The sequence below is a fragment of the Malania oleifera genome, chromosome 12 (assembly GCF_029873635.1).
Source record: "Malania oleifera isolate guangnan ecotype guangnan chromosome 12, ASM2987363v1, whole genome shotgun sequence".
In the NCBI taxonomy this organism is placed as follows: Eukaryota; Viridiplantae; Streptophyta; class Magnoliopsida; order Santalales; family Ximeniaceae; genus Malania; species Malania oleifera.
The window spans coordinates 71,321,596-71,344,065 of record NC_080428.1 but is presented as its reverse complement, the minus strand read 5'-3'; the positions used below and the strand labels follow the sequence as shown (position 1 = coordinate 71,344,065).

The window sequence follows — 22,470 nt, the reverse complement described above, 5'->3', positions numbered from 1 at the left end:
CCAAAAAAAAAATGTTGTAATAACCTCGAGCTCTCTAAGCTCGATCTCGTGGAGGTCTTGAAAAAGATAAGTTCATATTCGGGTGAGACACATCTCAGTAAGGGAAGAAACAATATATTAAAATAGTGTGTGGCCAACATGAGGTTTGTATATAACATATTTTTCATCATTTGCAAATCATTAACATAATTTCTAGAATCATTTTCTGATCCTATTCAAAAACATGCAAGATATTTTACCCACGAGATTACCTAAGGATAGGGGTGATTACCCACCCATACAAGTAGCACCCCTTTGCTCTGATACATTAGGCAACCCAAAGGTCACAACTGAAGCCTACTAGGACACTCACCTTACTCAGTAAGTCCTCAAGTGATAGATTAATCTCGTACTCACATGGTTCATACAAAAGTTTACTGATGAAGGCTCCCAAGAATAGGGAAATCTATCCACCCATATAAGTAGTTTCCCTCTGTCCTAGCACATTATGCAGCCTACTGCTACACATGATACAACCAGCGTACTCGCCTTTCTCAGTAAACCCTCAGGTGAAGAGTTTGTATCACCCAAACGTAACATGTTCTACTAGCATTAATACTGATAATACCATAATACATTATTTTTTTTGCCATTATTCTATAATTTTCATCTGTTCATGTTCTAAACTTTGTCATTTCGTAGCGTTTCACTTTACGCGGCTCTTTCTCATTTTACGTTGTTCACATTTCACACTTCACTTTCGTTTCATTCATTTCCATTTTCATTTCATTTCATAACATACCCAACATCTTTCAACTATTTTACCCAGCATCTTTCAGCTGTTTTACCCAACATCTTTCAGTTGTTTCACCCAACATTTTTCAGCTGTTTTACCTAGCATCTTTCAGCTGTTTTACTCAGCATTTTTCAGTTGTTTTACCCAACATTTTTCAACTGTTTTACCCAACATCTTTTAGTTGTTTTACCCAGTATTTTTTCAGCTATTTTACCCATCATTTTTCAGCTGTTTTACCTAACATTTTTCCAGCTGTTTTACCTAGCATTTTTCAGTTGTTTTACCCAACATTTTTCAGCTATTTTACATGGTTGCATTAACACTCATATGCAGCATATTTTATATAACATTTTCATCCTCAATTCATTTCTTATATATCTTGCATCTCATACATATAACATATTTCCACACAACATTCCTATTTACTCATGCCACGCTATTTAACAATAAAATTCATATATATATTTCCTATAAAATAAGCCAACCCATATTTAACATTTATATGCTGAAAATATACTTTTCATTTCTTACATAATTATCTTAAAAATATCTTTCACTTTCATCAGTTCAATTTCATATATACGTATATAATAAAACAGCCATAGGCTCAGAAAACATAATTTAAACGGTTGACATTTTAAACAAATACAAAAACATATACACGTATATTAATAATATATTTCATTTCCAAATTAATTCATAAAAATCTGGTTTAATGTATATTTTCCTCTTACCTGGTTTCTTGAACTATGCCAATAAGGACCCTGAAAAGATACCTACGGCGCTCACTCGAGCCCTGAATAAAAAATCATAATTCCATTAAATCAACCCTAAATAAAATATTATTTTAATATTTCCTAGACCCATAGATTTCAAATAAATAATTATACCCTCAAATATAACCAATTTACTTAATTCCTCAAATCTCACTCTCGCTTTGGAGTGGTGTCTAGGATACCCAAATTGAAAATTTACTCAGGTCAAAATGTTTACTTCCCATTTCAACAAGGTGCACCTTTTTTTTCGAGAGCCTTCCCATAAGAACTCCACGGTTAAGTGTGCTTGGCTTGGAGTAATCTTGGGATGGGTGACCTTCTAGAAATTTTTCTCAAGAAGTGTGTGAGTGAGGACAAAACACACTGAAAAAGACACGTGTTGGTCTGTGGGGTCAGTCATTAGTCCGATAAGGCCCGTCCCACTGCTGTTTGGTCCAAGTGAAGGAGGAGAGATGTGGTGCTCCCTAATAGACCCAGGTTTGGGCGTTACAAAATGGTATTAGAGCAATTACTCAGCCGGAAGTATGATGAGATTCACATCGCCTAAGTTTGGAAATGTGAGTTCGCAACGAGGACATTGTGTTTTGTAAGTGGGGGAGAATGTGATACCCCATGGAAGAAATGCTTAAAAAGATTAGATGTTACTACCCATATTAACAAGGAGCACCATTCTTTTCGGGAGTTTTCCCATAAGAACTCCATGGTTAAGCATGTTTGACCAAGAGTAATCTTAGCATGGGTGACCTTTTGGGAAGTTTTCTTAGGAAGTATGTGAGTGAAGACAAAATACATTGAAAAAGACAAATGTTGGTCTGTGAGGCCAGTCATTAGTCCGATAAGGTCCGCCCCACTATTGTCTGGTCTAGGTGAAGGAGGAGAAACGTGGTGTTCCTTGGCAGACCCAAGTTGGGGCGTTACAGATAGCATGCAGCAATTTGAAGAATTATGAAGACCCAACATATATATATATATATATATATCATTTGTGTAACGACTTGAAAAATATTGATATTCAAATATTAAAGAGAGAGGAAAATGGAGACAGAAACAGAAATAATAATTTTAAGAAATTTTCAAGACTCGTCGACGAATACAGGGTTTCGTCGACGAGCGTATAAGGAAATTCGTCGATGAATACAGGGTTTCGTTGACGAGAAACTACCGAGCGTGGAATGGGCTACTCTGAATTTCGTCAACGAATTTAATGAAGGACTCGTCGACGAGATGACGTGTCTCGTCGATGAATCTGGCCCTATAAATAAGGAAAAATTGGATTTTTATCTCATTATAGCACCCCTCTCTCTCTCTCTCTCTCTCTCTCTCTCTCTCTCTCTCCTCTCTCTCTCTTACGACTCTCTCTCATTTCTTTCTTCGTTTTTAGGCCTGTTTCTCGCTGGATCAAAGATCTGAGGTGTAACGTCCCTCAATTTCTTAATATAAAATATCACATAATAAATGAAATGGTCAACCCAAACCCGTGGGTAGCGGGGACACCTATCAAGCACAGCGGAAAACCTAACAGCAGTAAACATACAATCTCGAATATCCAATCATAAAACATAATACCAGAGTTATTTACATTCCCAAAATACTGTATTTATTTACAATCTTTCAAAAAGTCAAAAATGACACTAGGACCTTACAACAAAAATCTCCTAGTCCTAGTTCAACGCTTACCCTTCTAGTAGGGAAGCTTCACTCACTCAACGGCGGCCTTGACCCGCCGGTTTCTCTGGGTTTCCTGAAAAATATGTTAATATTGGGGGTGAGACACTTCTCAGTAAGAGAAAATAAACTAAATACAACCGTGTGGCAACATGAATATTTAATGCATTTTACGTATACAGTACATTTCATAAATCGGAAAAACATTCATCATATCTTACTGAATAATCATACATTTTTCATATTTGTTAATAACTCATAACGTACATAAAACATCTGCTATAACTGTAATACTGAAAATATACTCAGGATGAATAGCTAGCTAATGTCATATTACCCTCCATGACAGGTTGTGTAGCCCGAAGGCGGGACCTAACAATGGCTGGCCACTACCGAATCAACTATGTCTGTAAGTACGATGAGCCCGCCACACCCTGGTCCGGACTGCCAGGTGGACGTCCACACTCTACTGAAAGCCACATCGACTATCCATCTCCCATCCCCTCGTGGGATGGTTAGCACTAATCTGAAGTAGATATCTGATCTACACATATAGCTACGGTACCGAGCCCTGAACTGAACTAAACTAACATCCTGATTGTAATAACATATAATACATGAACATACATAACATCATCATGGCCTCGTGCCGAAAACATAGATACGGCCTCGGCCCGAAATCATAAATACATGGCCTCGCGCCAAAATCGTAAATACGGCCTCGTGCCGATAATATAAATACATGGCCTCGTGCCAATAACAAAATTACGTTTCAGGTATTTACATTCTGAAAATAACTCATTTTTCATATATTCGTCAAACTGAGTATAACATAACTCGTCTTTTTATAATACCTGAAATCATACTTTGTTCATAAAATCTTTCATATCATAATATGTTTCACATAAAATAATATTCATGCCACACGTGCACTGTATAAAATCACACTTCTTATTCTAAAATCGTAATTCTCTGGCATCTCATACATACATATATGTTTCATCATAACAGCAGTATTTCCCAAACGTACATTTCATCTATAATATACAGGTATAACATTTGCTTTTCTGAAAATAAATTTACTCATAATTAATAATAAATTGAGTAAAAAATAACTGCTTTAGTTTATTCCCTTACTTGACTACTGAGAAAGCCTCCTAAAATCCTAGTCTGACCCTCGTAGGATTTCCTACTCAATACCCTGAAACTCAAAACTTCCAGTATTAATCATCAATTTTTTCATGCGTACATCAATTTCTATAACTACCACAAAGTCTAATTTGGCTTAAAAAGCCTTACCTCAACTCTGGGATGATTTCCAACTTCGTTTTCCCAACGATCTGCTCCAGCAAACTCAAAGAGAACTTCACCACGAGCATTGTGGTAGCCTCAAATCTTCGATCCGGTGACTGACGGGGCCAAAATCGAAGATAGAGAGTGAGAGAGTGGAGAGGAAGCTTCAAATGAATAAAAAATCAGATTTTTCATATATATATACAGCAGAATTCGTCGATGAGCCCGAACTTCATTGACGAGTCCTTTACAAATTTCGTCGACGAAATCCACTCCTCGTCGACGAAATTTAGTTAGCTTAAAAACTCCTCTCAGTATTTCTTCGTCAGCGAAGCCCTGTGTTCGTCGATGAAATCCTTTAAGCTTTCGTCGACGAAGTCTACAGCCTCCTTCTGTTTATGTTTCTATTTCCCTCTCTCTTTATTATTTAAATTTCATTTAAAAATTCGGTTCTTTACATAAGGCTACCACGACACTCATGGCAAAGTTCTTTGTAAGTCTGTCGGAGCTGATCATTGGAAAAGTGGGGTTAGATTTCGTCCCAATCTCAGGGTAAGGCATTTTATTCAGTATTTATCTTTTCCTCAGTTATGAGAAATGTTGTAGGTAAGAAAATACAAATGTTTTGTTTTGGGGGATTCTGTTTCAGGATGTTGAGTTAGGAACCCTGCGGGTATAGAGCCAGAATTTTATAAGGGCTTTTCAAAGTTAAGGTAAGGGAAATATGCTATGCTAGGAGTTTTCTTAATGCTATCAGGGATTTCATAGATACATATTTATACCAGTTTATTATACAGTATTTACAAAATATGAGTTTAAAGACTTGTGTGGCTTAAGTAGATTTTCATGTGATGAAGAAATGTAACGACCCGAATAAAATGGTATTCAAATACTAAAGAGAGGGAAATGGAGACCAGAAACAAAAGGAGGCCGTTGACTTCGTCGACGAAGGCTTTAAAGATTTCATCGACGAACAAAGGGCTTCGTCGACGAGAAAATACTGAGAGGGGTTCTGAGGTAGCCTGAATTTCGTCGACGAATACAAGACTTCGTCGATGAAATTTGTGAAGGACTCGTCGACTAAGGTCAAGCCCGTCAACAAAATCCGCTGTTCTATATATATATGAAAATTCGGATTTTAAAGCTTCTTTAAGAAGCTAACTTTTTCCCTTTCTCTCCCCTTCGGTCCTCTCTCCTTCTTTCGTCGATTTCGGGCCAGATCTTTACCAGATCGAAAATCCGAAGTCACCACGATGCTCCTGGCGGAGATCTCTCCGAATCTGCTGGAGCGGATCGTGGGAGAAAGCTAGTTGGAAATCATCCCCGAGTTGAGATAAGGCTTTTTAAGCCATATTTGGTCTTGCGCTAGTTATAAAAAATGTTGTGCGCATGAAAATACTAAAGTATAATACTGGGGGTTTTCAGTTTCAGAGTATTGGTCAGGAAACCCCTCAGGTGTTAAACTTGAAGTCTTTTGGGTAAAAACTTTCTACACAATATTTGGGTTTTTGGCAGTTGAGGAAAATATTGTATGCTTTGAAATACTGAACTTTAATTCTGGGATTTTTTATTTTCAGGTTGTTGAGTTAGGAACCCTGCAGGTGCGGGGCAATTTTATTAGGGGCTTTCCAGGGATCAAGTAAGGGGATAAATTAAGCTAGTACTGTTTTGGAAAATGCTTATATATATATAGTTATCATTTGATTTATGGAAAATGTATATGATCATATATATATGTCTTATGTTTGCAAAATACTGTGAAAATGATCGTATGTTGAATATGTGGAAAATCTACTGTGTGGCATGAGTAAAAATGTTGTGAAATGCTGTGTTCTGGGAATGTGGATGATATGGAGCTTTTTTTTATGTTGGAAAACTGGTGTACGGGCCTAGATGTTTATATATATATATATATATATATATATGGATATGTTTGCCGGCATACGGGCCGTGCTATGTGATTTGCCGGCTTACGGACCGTGCTATGTGATTTGCCGGTGTACGGGCCGTATTATGTGGTTTGCCAGCGTACGGGCTATGCTATGTGATTTGCTGGCGTACGGGCCGTGCTATGTGGTTTGCCAGTGTACGGGCTATGTTATGTGATTTGCCGGCGTACGGGCCGTGCTACGTTAAATGTGTAATACCGGCGTATGGGTCGATGATTTTCATGATACATGTATATATATGAAATGATATGATTGATGTAAAATTAAATGATATGAGATATTTACGTATCACGGTTTCAGTATATGTATATGATATCAGAACTTGGTTGGTTTGGTTTAGGCTAGCACTTGCACGGTACCGTTGCTATGTGTCCATGATCCTCGTGATCATGATATCTGTGTTAACGCCGCTGTACGGAGTGGTGTGAGATTGGATGGTCGATGTGGTTATTTTTTAGAAGTGTGCTGTTATCGCCCCTGGTGTACGGACCAGTCTGGGTAGACCCATCGAACTTACAAACTAGACTATCGACTTGGCAGTGGTCGGCCAACCATTGTCAGGTCCCGCCTTCGGGCCACACAACCTAGTCATGTGAGGGTAATACATGATAACAGCCAGCTAACCTACCAGGATGGTTTTTATATTATTATTATTATTATTCTATGAGATGAAATATGATTATGAAAAATGCAATAAGTTCTACCATGTTTTGATGGTATATGTATGTTTTCTCAGATTTGATAAACAGTAATGAACATGTTATGCATGATATATGTTGAACACAAAATACTCATGTTGCCACACACTAGTATTAGTTTATTTCCCTTACTGAGAGGTGTCTCACCCCTAAATTTTATTAACTTTTCAGGAGTCCTGGGTAGTAGAGTGGGAAAAGTCCCGCAGAATTAGTGTTGTTTATTTGCCCTCTGCGAAGGGTAAGTTTTTGGTAGGGACAGTTAGGCTTTTGTGGGAATTGTCCCTAGATTCCATTTTTGAGATATATATATATATATTGAGAGTTAGTGTTTATAGTACTCTGGTATGTACTGGGCACATTATGATGAGATGTATATAATTTTATACTTTCTGCTGCATAGACTTCTGCTATATGTTTTGTTATATTCCTGGTACCCACGGGTCCAGGTGGATGGTGACCTGCTAAGCTGGATTGTGGGATATGTAGTATTGATTTTATGATATTGATAATAAAAAAAAAAATGTGAAAAATGAGCAGGTCGTGACAAGAAATGTATACAGCTTTTATAATGTATCATACTATACTGAATATACAGATATAGATATATATATACATAGAGATTATATAGAGAAATGTACATGCATATACAACTTTTATACGAATAGTTTCATAAAACAGATATATATATATATATATATATATATATATATATACATATATACATATACATGTATACAGTTTTATTCAGATCAGTATTTATATCACAACTTTATACAGAATAGTATGTACAGTGTTATAGCATGTCATGTTTCCTATTACCATAATATACAGAGTATATAGACAGATTATATAGATAGATATACAGAGGTAGCATCAAGATGCTACAGATGCAGTATACAGAAATTACAGTGTTTACAATACAGAAAGATAGCATTATTGTAGTAACCGGGAAAAATAAAATTTTAAAAATAATAAAATAAAATAAAATAAAATAATTAAATTAACAAGTAAAATGAATAGTATGATAAGGAAAATATATATATATATATATATAAATAAGTTATTATGATATATATGTAATATATATAAGTTAAAGGTATATATATATATAAAGTGGTACAAGCTTCTCCAAGAAGCTTACTTTAATTAGTAGTTATTATGATATTAATATATATAAAATTGCACAAGCTTCTCTAGGAAGCTTGCTTTAATTTTGGACAATCCTCTCTCTCTCTCTCTCTCTCTCTTTCTCTCTCTCTCTCTCTCTCTCTCTCTCTCTCTTCAATTTAGGACCAGTTTTACGCCGGATCGACAATCCGAAGTCACCACAACGCTTCTAGCGAGATTCTCTACAAGTCTACCAGAGCGGATCGTCAGGGAAACGAAGTTGAATTTCATCTCAAATCAAAGGTGAGACTTTATACTCAATATTTGGATTTTTGACAGTTGAAGAAAGTGATATACGCGTAAAAATACTGAACTTTAATACTGGGAATTTTCATTTTCAGGGGTGTTAGTTGGGAACATTAGGAATCATCCCTAAGTTGAGGTAAGACTTTCTAAGCCAAATTTGACTTTGTGGTAGTTATAGAAAATGTTGTACGTACGAAAATACTGAACTTTAATGCTGCGAGTTTTCGTTTCCAAGGTTGTTGAGTTAGAAACCCTGCGGGTGTGGGGAAGATTTTCTTAGGGGCTTTGTAGGAATCAGTTAAGGGGATAAATTAAGCTAGTTCTTTTTGAGAATATATATATATATATATATATATATATATATAGCGTCTGATTCTTGGAAAATAAATAAATAAATAAATATATATATGATATATGATTTATATTTGGGAAATATTGTTGAATATGATCGTATGTTGAATATAGAAAACTTGTTCAATGTGGCATAAGTATAAATTGTTTTGAAATACTGTTTTCTGGAAATGTGAGTATGATATGGATTTTATGATGGTAAACTGGCGTATGGGCTGAGATTTTTATATATGTGGTTGCCGGCGTATGGGCGTGTTAGGTTGTGATTTGCCAGCGTACGGGTTATGCTATGTTGTGATTTGCCAGCGTATGGGCTGTGCTATGTTGTGATTTGCCAGTGCACGGACTGTACTATGATGTGGTTTGCCGGTGTACAGGCCGTGCTATGTTGTGATTTGCCAGCGTACGGGCTGTGCTATGATGTGATTTACTGGCGTACAGGCCGTGCTATGATAAAATGTGTAATACCAACGTACAAGCCGATGATTTTCATGAGATATGTATATATGAAAAATGATATGATTGATGTGGAAATAAACGATATGCGATATCTATGTATCACAGTTTTAGTATATGTTATATGATATCAGAACCTAGTTGGCTTAGTCTAGGCTAGCACTTGCACGGTACCATTGCTATGTGTCCATGGTCTTCGTGATCATGATATTTGTGTTAACGCTGCTGTATTGAGTGGTGTGAGAATGGATGGTCGATGTGGTTTATAAGAAGTGTGCTGATCGCCCCTGGTGTACGGACCAGGTCTGGCAGACCCATCGGACCTACAGATTATTGTTTGACTTGGCAGTGGTCGCACAACCATTGCCAGGTCCCGCCTTTGTGCCACACAACCTAGTCATGTGGGGGTAATACATGACAACAGCCAGCTAACCTACCAGGAATGTTTTTATGCTATTATTATTCTATGAGATGAAATATGTCTATGAAAAATGCAGTATGTTCTGCCATGTTTTGATGGTATATGTATGTTTTCCCAGATTTGATAAACAATAATGAACATGTTATGCATGATATATGTTGAACACAGAATACTCATGTTGCCACACACTAGTATTAGTTTATTTCCCTTACTAAGAGGTGTCTCACCCCTAAACTTTACAAATTTTTCAGGAGTCCCATATAGGAGAGCGGGAAAAGCCTCGATGACATAGTGTGGTTTATCTGCCCTTTTTGAAGGGTAAGTTTTTGGTAGGGATAGTATGGTCTTGTGGGAATTGTCCCTAGATTTTATTTTTGGGATGTATATATGGAAGTACAGTGATTGTAGTAACTCTGGTATATTGTGATGCAAGATATGATGGTATGTATATGTTTTGTATATTTTCTGCTGCTTAGGCCTCTACTGTATGTTCTGATGTATCCTTGGTACCCACAGGACCAGGTGGATTGTGACCTGCTGAGCTGGAATATGAGATGTATGGTATTGATTTTATGTTAATATTATTATATAAAAAAAATATGTGGAAAATGAGCACGTCGTGACAATTATGGTAATTTTGGAAACATGACGAAAACAGTAAAAGAGTATATATGTATATATGTATATAGTATCAGATCCCTGTGGAAAGATTACAGACAGATACAATACAGATATAGATTACAGAGCACAATATTGTTGCTATATACAGATAGAGTGCAACCACATATCTCAGATAGTATGTGGGTACCTCAGTCGTGCTCAGAGAGGTTGCAGCTCCCTAATTCACTGGGTGGAGGGGGCCGGTTTGACGAGGTAGTAGCCAATCCCGAGCCTAGGAGAGGATGCAGTTTGGCCGGGTTGAGGTAGTGTAGAGCATATTGACTTATCTAGAGGGCCGACCAGATGAAATCCCGCCAATGGGCCGCACAACCCTGTTATGAGGGGTCAAATCATGACGTACATAGTCCCAGGGAATAAGTACAGTTTTGTATATATATACGATTTTGCAGTATATGATGAATATAGTATGATATTATCAATATGAAAAGTAGAAAATACAGACGATACAGTATGTTTTAAATTGAGAAAGAAAGATATGTTTTACAGATTATTTGTTGCATTACAAATCAGTTATTATTTTAAAAGTATATTTAACTTAGTTGCCACACACTAGTAATAGCATATTTCCACTTACTGAGCGTCGACTCACCCTATTACTTTAATATTTTTCAGGTGAGCTAGTTAGGCGAGCAAATCAAGTTCGCGGATAGAGAGTAGTTTGATTACCCTGGTTACAGGGTAAGTTTTTGACAGAGTTGTATATTTTTGAGTAGATGATGCTGGAAGGGTATTTTTGTATGGCTATAGTCTGTATATATTGGATTCTGGTATTGTATAACATATATGTGAATAGTTGTATGATATGAGTTCCCGCTGCTTAGGTATGGATGTAGATATTTATAAATAAAAAAATGATATGAATTTTGAGGGCATTACATTTTGGTATCAAAGCCAAGGTTGCTAGGTTCTGTAGACTCTAGAGTGCAGCGGAAAACAATACCAGAATATAGGAAAAAGATTTGAGGTTTTATTCTGTGAGCTGGATACAGGATTTCATGGTAGTTTCTGTGTTTTTCCTAGGGTGACGATTCCTGAAAAACCATAGTAAACTGTTGACGAGTCATGTGTTTGGGTTGCAGGAGTGGATTTTGGGATTAGGAGTAGGAGGGATAGTTAATAGAGGATTTGGAGTTTTAGTTTAATAAGTTGGGTCTGTAAGAGGATAGAATTTTGAAATGGTGTTTTATGTGTTTGTAGGATGGACCCAGGCAATAGCACTCACGCCAGTGGGAATGATGGAGCGGGTTCTTCTGGCATAGTAGGTGGGGATTCAAATGCTGTGCTACGCAGTGTGGCTCAGCAAGTCATGGCTGAGATAGCGCAGAGCTCTAGAGAGCAGGGAGGTCCATCCTCAGCTCAGGGATGTACCATAGAGAAATTCATGGAGATGAACCCGCCAAATTTTTCTAGAGCGACTGCTCTTGCAGTTGCGAAAAACTGGGTGTAGGAGATAGAGAAGATTTTGACAGTACTCCATTGCACCGACGAGCAGAGAGTTTTATATGCTACATATAAGTCGGCGGGGGAGGCCGAGAGATGGTGGGCAACCACCAGGTTGTTGGAGGAGCAGAGGACTATACCAGTGCAGATGACCTGGGCTCGATTCAGGGACATGTTCTTTGATAGATATTATCCTACTTAAGTTAGAGATGCCTGAGTACAGGAGTTCCTGATTCTGTCCCAAAGGTCATTGACTGTCCCACAGTATACGGCGAGATTTATTGAGCTCTCTCGTTTTTGCCCCTATATTGTCCTAGATGAAGCAAAGAAGGCTAGAATGTTTGAGAGTTTACAGGCAGGTGGTGGTACTGAGGATCCAGGATTTTTCAGAATTGGTTGACAATGCCACTATAGTGGAGGAGAGTCTATCTAGAGAAATGGAGACACAGAGTCAGAAGAAGAGGGCTGCGCCCTCGAGTTTTCAGGTGGGTCCTAGTCGAGGCCCTTGGAGAGGAGGTAGATCTGGTGGAGGCTAGAGACAGATGGTAGAGCATAGGGGATTTCAGAGCAGTCAGCCTCCCGCCACTTGTACTAGATGTGGACGGAGACACCCAGGTGAATGTCGATTTGGGGAGAATGTTTGCTACTGTTGCGGGAGACCTGATCATATGGCTCGATCCTGTTAGATGTTGTTGAATTATGCACAGGCTCCTAGACCATTTCGAGGTGGATATCAGGCACATCGCGGAGGTCAGCAGAGGAATGTTGCACCGGCGAGGGTCTATGCATTGACACCAGGAGACGTTGAGACCGCTGGAGACGTAGTCACAGGTACTCTTACTGCTTTCCCATATAGAATGATTGTTTTGTTTGATACTAGTGCCACCCACTCTTTTATATCGGTGGGATATGTGAAAATAGCCGAAATAGAGACAACCATTAGATATAGAATTGTCTGTTGGTACGCCGATGGGATCTGTGATTAGATGCATGAGGGTACTTCGGAATTTTCCAGTAGGTATTTAGGAGAGAGTGCTGTTAGCCGATCTTGTGGTCTTAGATATACAGGGGTTTGATGTGATACTGGGTATGGATTGGTTAGTCATTTATCATGCTAGTATAGATTGCCATTAGAAAAAAGTAATTTTTAGATCCCCAGGTGAACCAGAATTTAGATTTATGGGTTCACGTGTGCGTGCCTCGCCACAGCTGGTGTCGACTATTCAGGTGAGGAGATTGTTGCAGGATGGTTGCCAAGGGTATGTCGCATACATAAAATAATTGCCAAAATAAGAATTGGGACAAGCTGACATACCAGTAGTGCGGGAATTCCCAGAAGAATTGCCTGGTTTTGCCACCAGATCATGAGATTGAGTTCACTATAGATTTGTTGCCAGGATCTGCACCAATATCTAAAGCACCGTACCGTATGGCTCCAGTCGAGTTGAAAGAATTGAAGGATCAGCTATAGGAATTGCTGGATAAAGGTTTCATCAGGCCCAGTGTGTCGCCCTGGGGAGCGTCAATTTTGTTTGTGAAAAAGAAAGATGGAACCATGAGATTATGCATTGATTATAGGGAGATAAACAAATTGACAGTCAAGAATAAATATCCTCTCCCTAGGATCGATGATTTATTTGATCAGCTCTAGGGGACCCAGGTTTACTCTAAGATTGATCTGCGGTCAGGTTACCACCAAGTGAAAGTTAAAGCAGAGGACATTTCGAAGACTTTTTGTACGAGATATGGGCATTACGAGTTTTTAGTGATGCCATTTGGATTGACTAATGCACCCGCGGTTTTCATGGATTTGATGAATCGGGCGTTCCACTAGTATTTAGACCAGTTTGTGGTGGTGTTTATTAATGATATACTGGTCTACTCGAGGAGTTGTGAGGAGCTCGAGCATTATTTGAGGCTGGTATTGCAGGTATTAAGAGAAAGGAAATTATGTGCAAAATTCAAGAAATGTGGTTAAGGGAGGTTACTTTTCTCGGCCATGTGATTTTTGAAGTAGGTGTATCAGTTGATCCAAGTAAAATAGAGGCAGTAGTGAATTGGGAGAGGCTGGGAAATGTTCAGGAAGTCAGAAGTTTTTTGGGGTTAGCAGGTTATTACCGACGCTTTGTGGATGGTTTCTCCAGGCTATCAGGTCCATTAACATGACTTACGAGGAAAAATGTAAAATTTGAATGGACTGATGACTTTGAGTAGAGTTTTCAAGAGTTAAAGCAGCAGTTAGTTTCAGCTCCAATACTAGCTATTCCATTAGGATAGGACGGTTTTGTGATATACAGTGATGCCTCTTTGAAGGGTCTTGGATGCGTGTTGATGCAGCACGGCAGAGTTATTGCATATGCGTCTAGGCAGCTTAAAGAATATGAGAAGAATTATCCTATCCATGATCTGAAAATAATAAAAAAAACAACTTGGTTTCTATTTTTTTAAGAACTATATTGGATATTTGGAATCATAGACTTCAGGGTTTGAAAGTTTGGATTTATTTGGATTTAAAAGAAATTCTATATTATAATCTATACAAATTAAAGTTTAAAATATGAATTACATGTTTTCCAAGAGTTAAAATTTTAGAAAAATAATGGAAATATTTTATATAAAAATTTGAAAAAAAATTAAAAATAAGGTGGCATTTTTATAATTATTTTAAAAAATTAATAATAAAAATTTAAAAAATTTCCAAAAGTAAATAGTACTAAAAAATTTATTGTTGTTTATTTATTTCATATAGATGTTGTAAAAAAAATTAAATAATTCTTTTGTAATTTATTAAGAAATTAAAATAAAAAATTACTGTTTTTAAAATTAGATCTAACTTAAGATTTTGTGGAATAAAGAGAAGGCTTGACTTAGCAAAAAATTAGAATGTGTAATATTTTATATTCGATCATTTTAATGATTTGCTGACTTGGTTATTTTAAATCAATTCAAAATTTTTTGTATGTTTGAGATTTAAAAAAGATTCTAAGTTTTAATATTTGAAGTGTAAAATAATATTTTTGGTTTATTTTGTAAGATATTTTAATTATATTCTTACCTTATTTTAGCATAAGATAATTTGTTCTTTAATGCTTAGGAAAAAAAAATCATATGTGTTAATTGCGCTGGAATTAAATTTAAGATTAGAAGTAGTATACTGAGAGATTTTGGTAATAAGATAAGATTGTTATACTGTTCCTCTCAGTCTTAATAATTATCTAAATAAATTTTAAAAATTAAAAGAATAATGTAATACTATTAATTACAAATCTTTAAAAGTAAACATTATTTAATTTTTTAAGCTCTCCATTGCAAAAATTTAATAATTAATCCATAAAAATTTAAAAGTATAAAAACTTAGATGAATGAAAAGTCGGCAATCATATGATTGGGATAGGATTTGAGTTATAATATTTTTTTATAAATCTGAAAAAATAAAAGAGTACTATAGATTTTTTATTTATTTAGAAAAACATTTCATAAAAAGACACATAGTAAGTTTGTCGTTGTGTGATCTTGAGGTCACGGGCTCGAGACATGAAAATAGTCTCTTACAAAAATGTAAGATAAGGTTGTGTACTATAAACCCATTGTGATCCGTCCTTTCTACGGACCCAGCATAAATAGGGGCTTGAGTTATAATATTTTTTTATAAATCTGAAAAAATAAAAGAGTACTATAGATTTTTTATTTATTTAGAAAAACATTTCATAAAAAGACACATAGTAAGTTTGTCGTTGTGTGATCTTGAGGTCACGGGCTCGAGACATGAAAATAGTCTCTTACAAAAATGTAAGATAAGGTTGTGTACTATAAACCCATTGTGATCCGTCCTTTCTACGGACCCAGCATAAATAGGGGCTTTGGCACCAGACTTTTTTTGTTTTTTTTAAATTCTGAAAATAATTAAGATATAGCTCTCCCACTATGTTGTCTAATGCCAATGATCCTTAACACATATTTCTTAATAATGCATTCTCATATTGATAAAAAAATATTAAATTAAATGTATTATATTAATTATCATGTAAATTAAAGTATTAGAGTGAAATTATATTCTGTTTGCCTTGAGGTTTAAAAAAGACTTGACCCGTTATTTTCTGAGCAATACTTGACCCGTTTTATTATCTTCTTTGTTTTTTCCTCGTTGGAACTTTGAAGTGCATAGTGAAGCTGCCACGTAGCTTGCCCGTGCCAAGTGGCAACCAGATAGGTAGCACACGTAATGCAACATTCAAATTTTTAAAGACGAAACTGCCAAAGTTGACAAGAGGCTCCCACCAGGCCACACCACCAACTACCCCAAGTGGCGCACCATTGAGGCGGGACACGTCATCTTCCATTAAATTTGTCAAAATCGGCTTCCCCCAGCACAGTTAGCCGGCCCCACCGCAGCACAGCCGCCCCATGGGGTCCGGCCTAGGGGCTCCAGCCCGCGGACCCGCCCCATTCAGCGGCGCCACCGCCTCCACGACCACCGACGCCGCCCGCTTTCTCCATCAAAAGTTAAATGCCGTTGAAAGTTAAAAGCCCCACTTAATAAAGTCATTATTAAATAATATAAACTAATCCACAGAATATTCCCGGCGGAGAGGATGGCCGGGCGACAACGACCACGGTGTCAATGAGGTGTATGTGTCCTGTTCTTTCCACTGCCACCTGTCTCCCACGTTTAAAGTTTTCTTTTTCTTAAAATAGTTCATCTATAAAACCACGCTAGGGAGCCTCCGACGGTACCGTTTAGATAGAAAATTGTAGAAAACGGCGTCGTTTTATATATGCATTCTTCGTTCCCTTCGAGAAGAACGTCTGTTGTTTCCTCTTTCGCATGTGAGTAAAGTTTCTAAGAATATCAGTCCAATTACCGACCCATAAAGATTCTCTCTCTCGCTTGCTCGCGCGCTCTCTCTCTCTCTCTCTCTCTCTCTCTCTCTCGCTTGCTCGCGTTTGAGCAGCTAATTGGCCCTTTTGGACCCAAATTTTTTGAATCTAGGGTTAGGGTTTCTGCAGAAAGATCAGAATCTGGGAAACCGTTTTGCGGGTGGTTCGATTTCTGCGCAGAAAGCTCCTTCTTTTTCGTGCACAGCTGAAAATTTTGGGGTTGGGGACGATGAAAAGAGGGAAGCTTGATACGGTAGTTTCTGTAACTCGGCTGAAATCGATTCAGGTCTTAATGGGTGTGGTGTTTCTGTATCTGCTTTTGATGAGCGTGGAAATCCCCTTTGTTTGGAGAACTGGGTTCGGGTCGGGTGAGGGGTTCATCTTCAACGAACGGATTAGGTTGGAAGGCGTAGAGCTGGGAATGGCAGGCGAGGAAGCTTCGAATCTACCCGAAGCTATCTCTCATAGAACCTCTCAGGCTTCGATGCAGAGTCGAACCACAAAGAGGCGAATGAGAGAGTTCAAAAAACTGTCGGGTTTGGCTTTTAACAAGGAGACTGTGTTTGACGGTGACGGTGGGTTCTCTGAGCTTCAGATGTCCGCGAAGCATGCGTGGTCAGTGGGGAAGAAGCTCTGGGAGGAGCTCGAGTCGGGGAAGATAGAGATGGAGTCTGCGAAAAAGAAGGCAGACAACAAGTCCGAGATGTGCCCGGATTCGATTTTGCTCTCTGGGTCTGAATTTAAGAAGCATGGTCGAATTATGGTGATTCCGTGCGGGTTAACTCTTGGATCGCACATTGGGTTCGTTGGGAAGCCTCATCGTGGTCACTTGGAGCTCGAACCGAAGATCTCTTTGCTCAAAGATGGGGATGATCCTGTTATGGTTTCGCAGTTTATGATGGAGTTGCAGGGTTTGAAGACTGTTGATGGGGAGGAGCCGCCCAGGATATTGCATTTTAATCCTAGATTGAAGGGGGACTGGAGTGGGAAACCGGTGATCGAGCAGAATACCTGTTATAGGATGCAGTGGGGGTCGGCACTTCGGTGTGAGGGCTGGAAATCAAAGGCGGATGAAGAAACTGGTAGGTGAACACTATGCGCTTCTCTATTTATCAATCTGGAATATTCATGGTTGTGGTTATAATTTATTGCTGCGACAAAATGAATTGGATGGCATCTGCTGGAAGGAAATGGAGGATTTGATAGTTTTGGCCCGTCAGACCATCTTGTTGAAAGCGTCCGGCAAGATTGTTTTTCTTTAGTGCAAAATAAATATATTAAGAAAGGGAAGAGAGGGAGTGGCAGCACAGGAGATGACGAGATCTTCACACCAGGGAAAAAAAAAAAAACAAAAGAAAAGAAAAAACAGAAGGGGAATTACTAACAAAGCAAAAACTAACAATCACTAATTCAGAAAACTCCTCTCTGCCTTCCTTCGTAATTGACAGAGCTTTGTAATAGTTGCTAATAAACAAAAGAAAAAACAATAAAGGAGTTAAAAACAAAGCAAAAACTAACAGTTCCTAATTACGATTGCAATTGATAGAGCTCTGTAATCTTGCTAATCCCCACTGTCCTTTAGTTGCTTTTCTTTTAGCATCATCCGAGGAGAATAGAGAACATGGGTGGTTTCATGTGTGTGTGTGTGTGAGAGAGAGAGAGAGAGAGAGAGAGAGAGAGAGAGAGAGAAACCAATACATTTTATTTGCAATTAACTTTCACTTCCCTGCAGGATTGTTAATATATGAATTACTCTAAAGTGGAAGTGGGATCATAATCATTCTAGGACCTTAAAAATGGAGTAGTTGAGTTATTGTGTTGCCTATTTTATCTTGTGATATATGTTTTCTGTTAACAAACTCTCTCAAATTCTCTGGTGATTAATAGCTTTGAAGGATATATAGCTTCCAAAGTAGAGAACTGAAACTTAAAGAACTTTATATTGAGAACTGTAACTTTATGAACTTTTTATGTACTCCTCTGCCTTCCCTCTACTGGGGATGCTTTCTGACTTCGCTGATTCTTTGGGGGTATGCAGTTGATGAACAGGTGAAATGTGAGAAGTGGATTCGTGATGATGACAATCGGTCAGAAGAATCAAAGGCCACATGGTGGTTGAGCAGGCTGATAGGGCGAACAAAGAAGGTGACAGTTGATTGGCCGTACCCATTTGTAGAGGACAAGTTGTTTGTTCTCACCCTAAGTGCTGGCTTGGAAGGTTATCACATCAATGTTGATGGGAGGCATGTTACTTCTTTTCCTTATCGCACTGTGAGTACCTTCATGACACCTCTTAGAATTGTGAAAATGTGAATAATATCCTGAAAAATAATGGTGTTGTTGGCAGGGGTTCGTTCTTGAGGATGCTACTGGACTGTCTGTAAATGGGGATATTGATGTGCATTCTGTTTTTGCTGCCTCCTTGCCCACTTCACATCCAAGTTTTGCCCCACAGAGGCATCTTGAAATGATTGCTCGGTGGCAGGCTCCTCCTCTCCCTGATGGACCTGTGGAGATTTTCATTGGCATCCTTTCTGCTGGTAATCATTTTGCTGAACGCATGGCCGTGAGGAAGTCTTGGATGCAGGAAAAATCAATCAAATCTTCATTTGTTGTTGTTCGTTTTTTCGTTGCACTGGTAAGGATAGACACAACTAGCATGAGTTTTATTCATTCGAATTCATGTATTTGTGTGAGTTGGAGAGGCTGATCCTCTGATAATTAACGTTTGACAGCATGGAAGGAAGGAAGTGAATGTGGAGCTTAAGAAAGAAGCTGAGTATTTTGGCGATATTGTTATAGTACCTTACATGGATAATTATGACCTTGTTGTATTGAAGACTGTTGCAATTTGTGAATATGGGGTAGGCCATGGAATCATGACTCTGCTGACTTCTTCTTTATTTCTGGTTTTTTTGTATTTAATGCATTCAATCATTTTCAGGTTCACACAGTGGCTGCAAAATATATAATGAAATGTGATGATGACACGTTTGTCAGAGTGGAAGCTGTGCTCAAGGAGATGATGAAAATCTCAGATAGCTTGAGCCTGTATGTGGGAAACATTAATTACTACCACAAGCCCTTGCGTCATGGTAAATGGGCTGTAACATATGAGGTATGGATATCACTTTTTTGGTTTGCTGCGGAAGACTCTTAAGACTTGTTTATGATCAGTTTCTTGATGTGCTATGCTGCATATGGAAGTTGGCAATCTCTATTGGAAAGTATCTTCTTTTCGTCTCATGCATGTTCCTCGGTTTGAAATTTTCATTGTTTTGGCACGAGTCAGGAGTGAACAAATATCCATTTGTATATGCATGCAAGATGAAACAAGGTTCATCTTATTATAATTGTGAGCTGTACCGAATGGGGATTACTACCATGAGCTACTATATTTTCTGAATTAATTGGTGATTTGATGCTCATGCATTTCTGCTTATTTAATTGGGCTTTCCTGATGGAATTCTAACTTGAACATTCTGTTAACCTTATGCACTGATGCATAATTAGACATGCTATTTCTAGCTTTGTGAAAACTGGGAATTTGGAGTTCCCAATCATTTTTTAAGCTTGCTCTAGTCTCACCTATTAATGGTGGTTCTATGGTTTTTCCAATGCTCATAAATACTTCATTATGTTGCCCTGGTTTTTGGCTGGTCACCTGCAGAAGGGAGCATTTGAACTTTACCTGTTACTAATGGACGTCTTCTAGTTATAAAATCTGAGAGTTCTCTTCAAAGTTGTGTAAAATTCTGGAGTTTGCCCATGTTAAATTTCTGGATGTTTTTTTGAAATTCTTTACATGATATCTTCTTCATATAGATTGGTATGCTATGGGGCAATTTTTTTAGAAGTATATTTTTTACGACAGCCCTTCCTATATGATGGAATCGAATTCCATGATCCTGAACAAATCATAATTGGGATTGCAAATCCAAGTTTAACTATGAAGAATGGATCTAATGATTCTAATTGAAAGAGATTCTTTATGAAATTATTTCTTTGCCTTCGTAGGCACCAGTTTGATCTTCAATGCTGCTTTGATCTCTCTCTCTCTCTCCGTTATTTTTTTTGTGTGTTTGAAGAGGGGGGGGGGGGGGGGGGTTTCCTGAAGGTGACCATTAATGTGATAAAACAATGAATAGTTTGCATGGATTGAGACAACTACATGGTTAGCGATGCCCGACAAAATTGTGTGAGCCAAAGAGGTTGCCTCCATGGGATTTAAGGTTTCAAACTTTGTTCTCCTGTGAAAGGAAAACACGGTGGAATTTGCATGTGAGTTTCTTCATGTATTCATGTAAGTATGCATGTAATTCACCTTGTAAGACTCCGTGGCTTATGGCTGCAGGCCAAGTGGGTAATCCGGTAATGTGCAGTGACCAGCTTGGCCACGAGGGCGAAGATTTGTTTTCATACTTAAATTTTGGGGGCACAAAATGAAGCCACAAACTACTACTAACCATCATTCCTTATTTCAGGAATGGCCTGAAGAAGATTATCCACCGTATGCGAATGGACCTGGATACATTGTGTCATCTGACATTGCACAATTCATCGTTTCTGAGTTTGAAAAGCACAAGCTGAGGGTATGTTAAATAGCCTGCTTTTGCCTTTCTGATCTGCAACTCTCACTGTTTGCAAGGACACATTTTTTCTTCGGGTGGTGAGTGGTGGTGTTGGTTTATGATTGATTAAACCTGTTTCCACATGGTGCAGTTGTTCAAGATGGAAGATGTGAGCATGGGTATGTGGGTGGAACAGTTTAACAGTTCAAGGCCAGTGGAGTATCTGCATAGCTGGAAATTTTGCCAGTTTGGGTGCATTGAAAATTATTTAACTGCACACTACCAATCTCCAAGGCAGATGATTTGCATGTGGGACAAATTGCAAAATGAAGGAAAAGCCCACTGCTGCAACATGAGATGATCATGATCATTATTGTGAGTCACGTTCTAATTACAATACGGAAAACTTGGTAAGAAGATGCACAGGATACAAGTTTTGCAGACATTAGAATATCCTTGTATATATTAGTTGTGGGTTAAGTTAGATGAACTAGTGACTTTCATTTTCCCCACATTCATTCATTTTTTGCACATTTTCTCCCCCCTCCCACCCCCTAGCCAATTTTCCTTTTTACATCTGTAGGATGGTGAGGAAAAGGATTGCTAATGGGATCTACATGGTGAATATTAGCAAATTCTTGGTTCTGTAACATAGAAAGAAACCACATAAGCAGAATGGAATGAAAATATTTCACGGTTTTAATGTAAAAGTTTCTCCATCTCCCTCCCTCTCACAATGCCAAGCTTGTACCAGCAGTACCTTTTTCTGAAATTCTGTTGGGGTTTGGCAATTGGCATCAATGGCCTGCACAGGGCACCCTAACTCCAGCTGTCCTTGTGGGAACATGTGATGCATAACCGAGTTCTATGTGCTGATCTGTACTTCCTCGATCATTTTTGTCTTAAATTTAAATTTAAGAGAGCCATCTGCTCTCGCTGAAGTAAGATTAGTTGTCTCCTTTTATGCACGCATATCATCTAGTCTCGATTAAAAATGCCAGTTTTCTCCATGCGGTGTTGCACTATGTAGCTCTTAGCCTACTTGACCACATCCTAAAATGAAGCTATAAGCACCTGATTGCTAGCCTTACTCTCACATTTCC

At 38.1% G+C, this 22,470-nt stretch overlaps 1 protein-coding gene across 1 annotated transcript; it reads left to right on the top strand.

Moving 5' to 3' along the window:
• The first annotated feature begins 16,650 nt into the window (after window positions 1-16,650).
• LOC131144373 (hydroxyproline O-galactosyltransferase GALT6-like) lies at window positions 16,651-22,077 on the top strand. The gene is made up of 7 exons (XM_058092981.1): window positions 16,651-17,878; window positions 18,835-19,067; window positions 19,144-19,434; window positions 19,532-19,660; window positions 19,741-19,914; window positions 21,281-21,388; window positions 21,519-22,077. The coding sequence occupies exons 1-7, from the start codon at window positions 17,026-17,028 to the stop codon at window positions 21,726-21,728; spliced, it is 1,998 nt and encodes a 665-aa protein (XP_057948964.1). The 5' UTR covers window positions 16,651-17,025; the 3' UTR covers window positions 21,729-22,077.
• The last annotated feature ends 393 nt before the right edge of the window (window positions 22,078-22,470 follow it).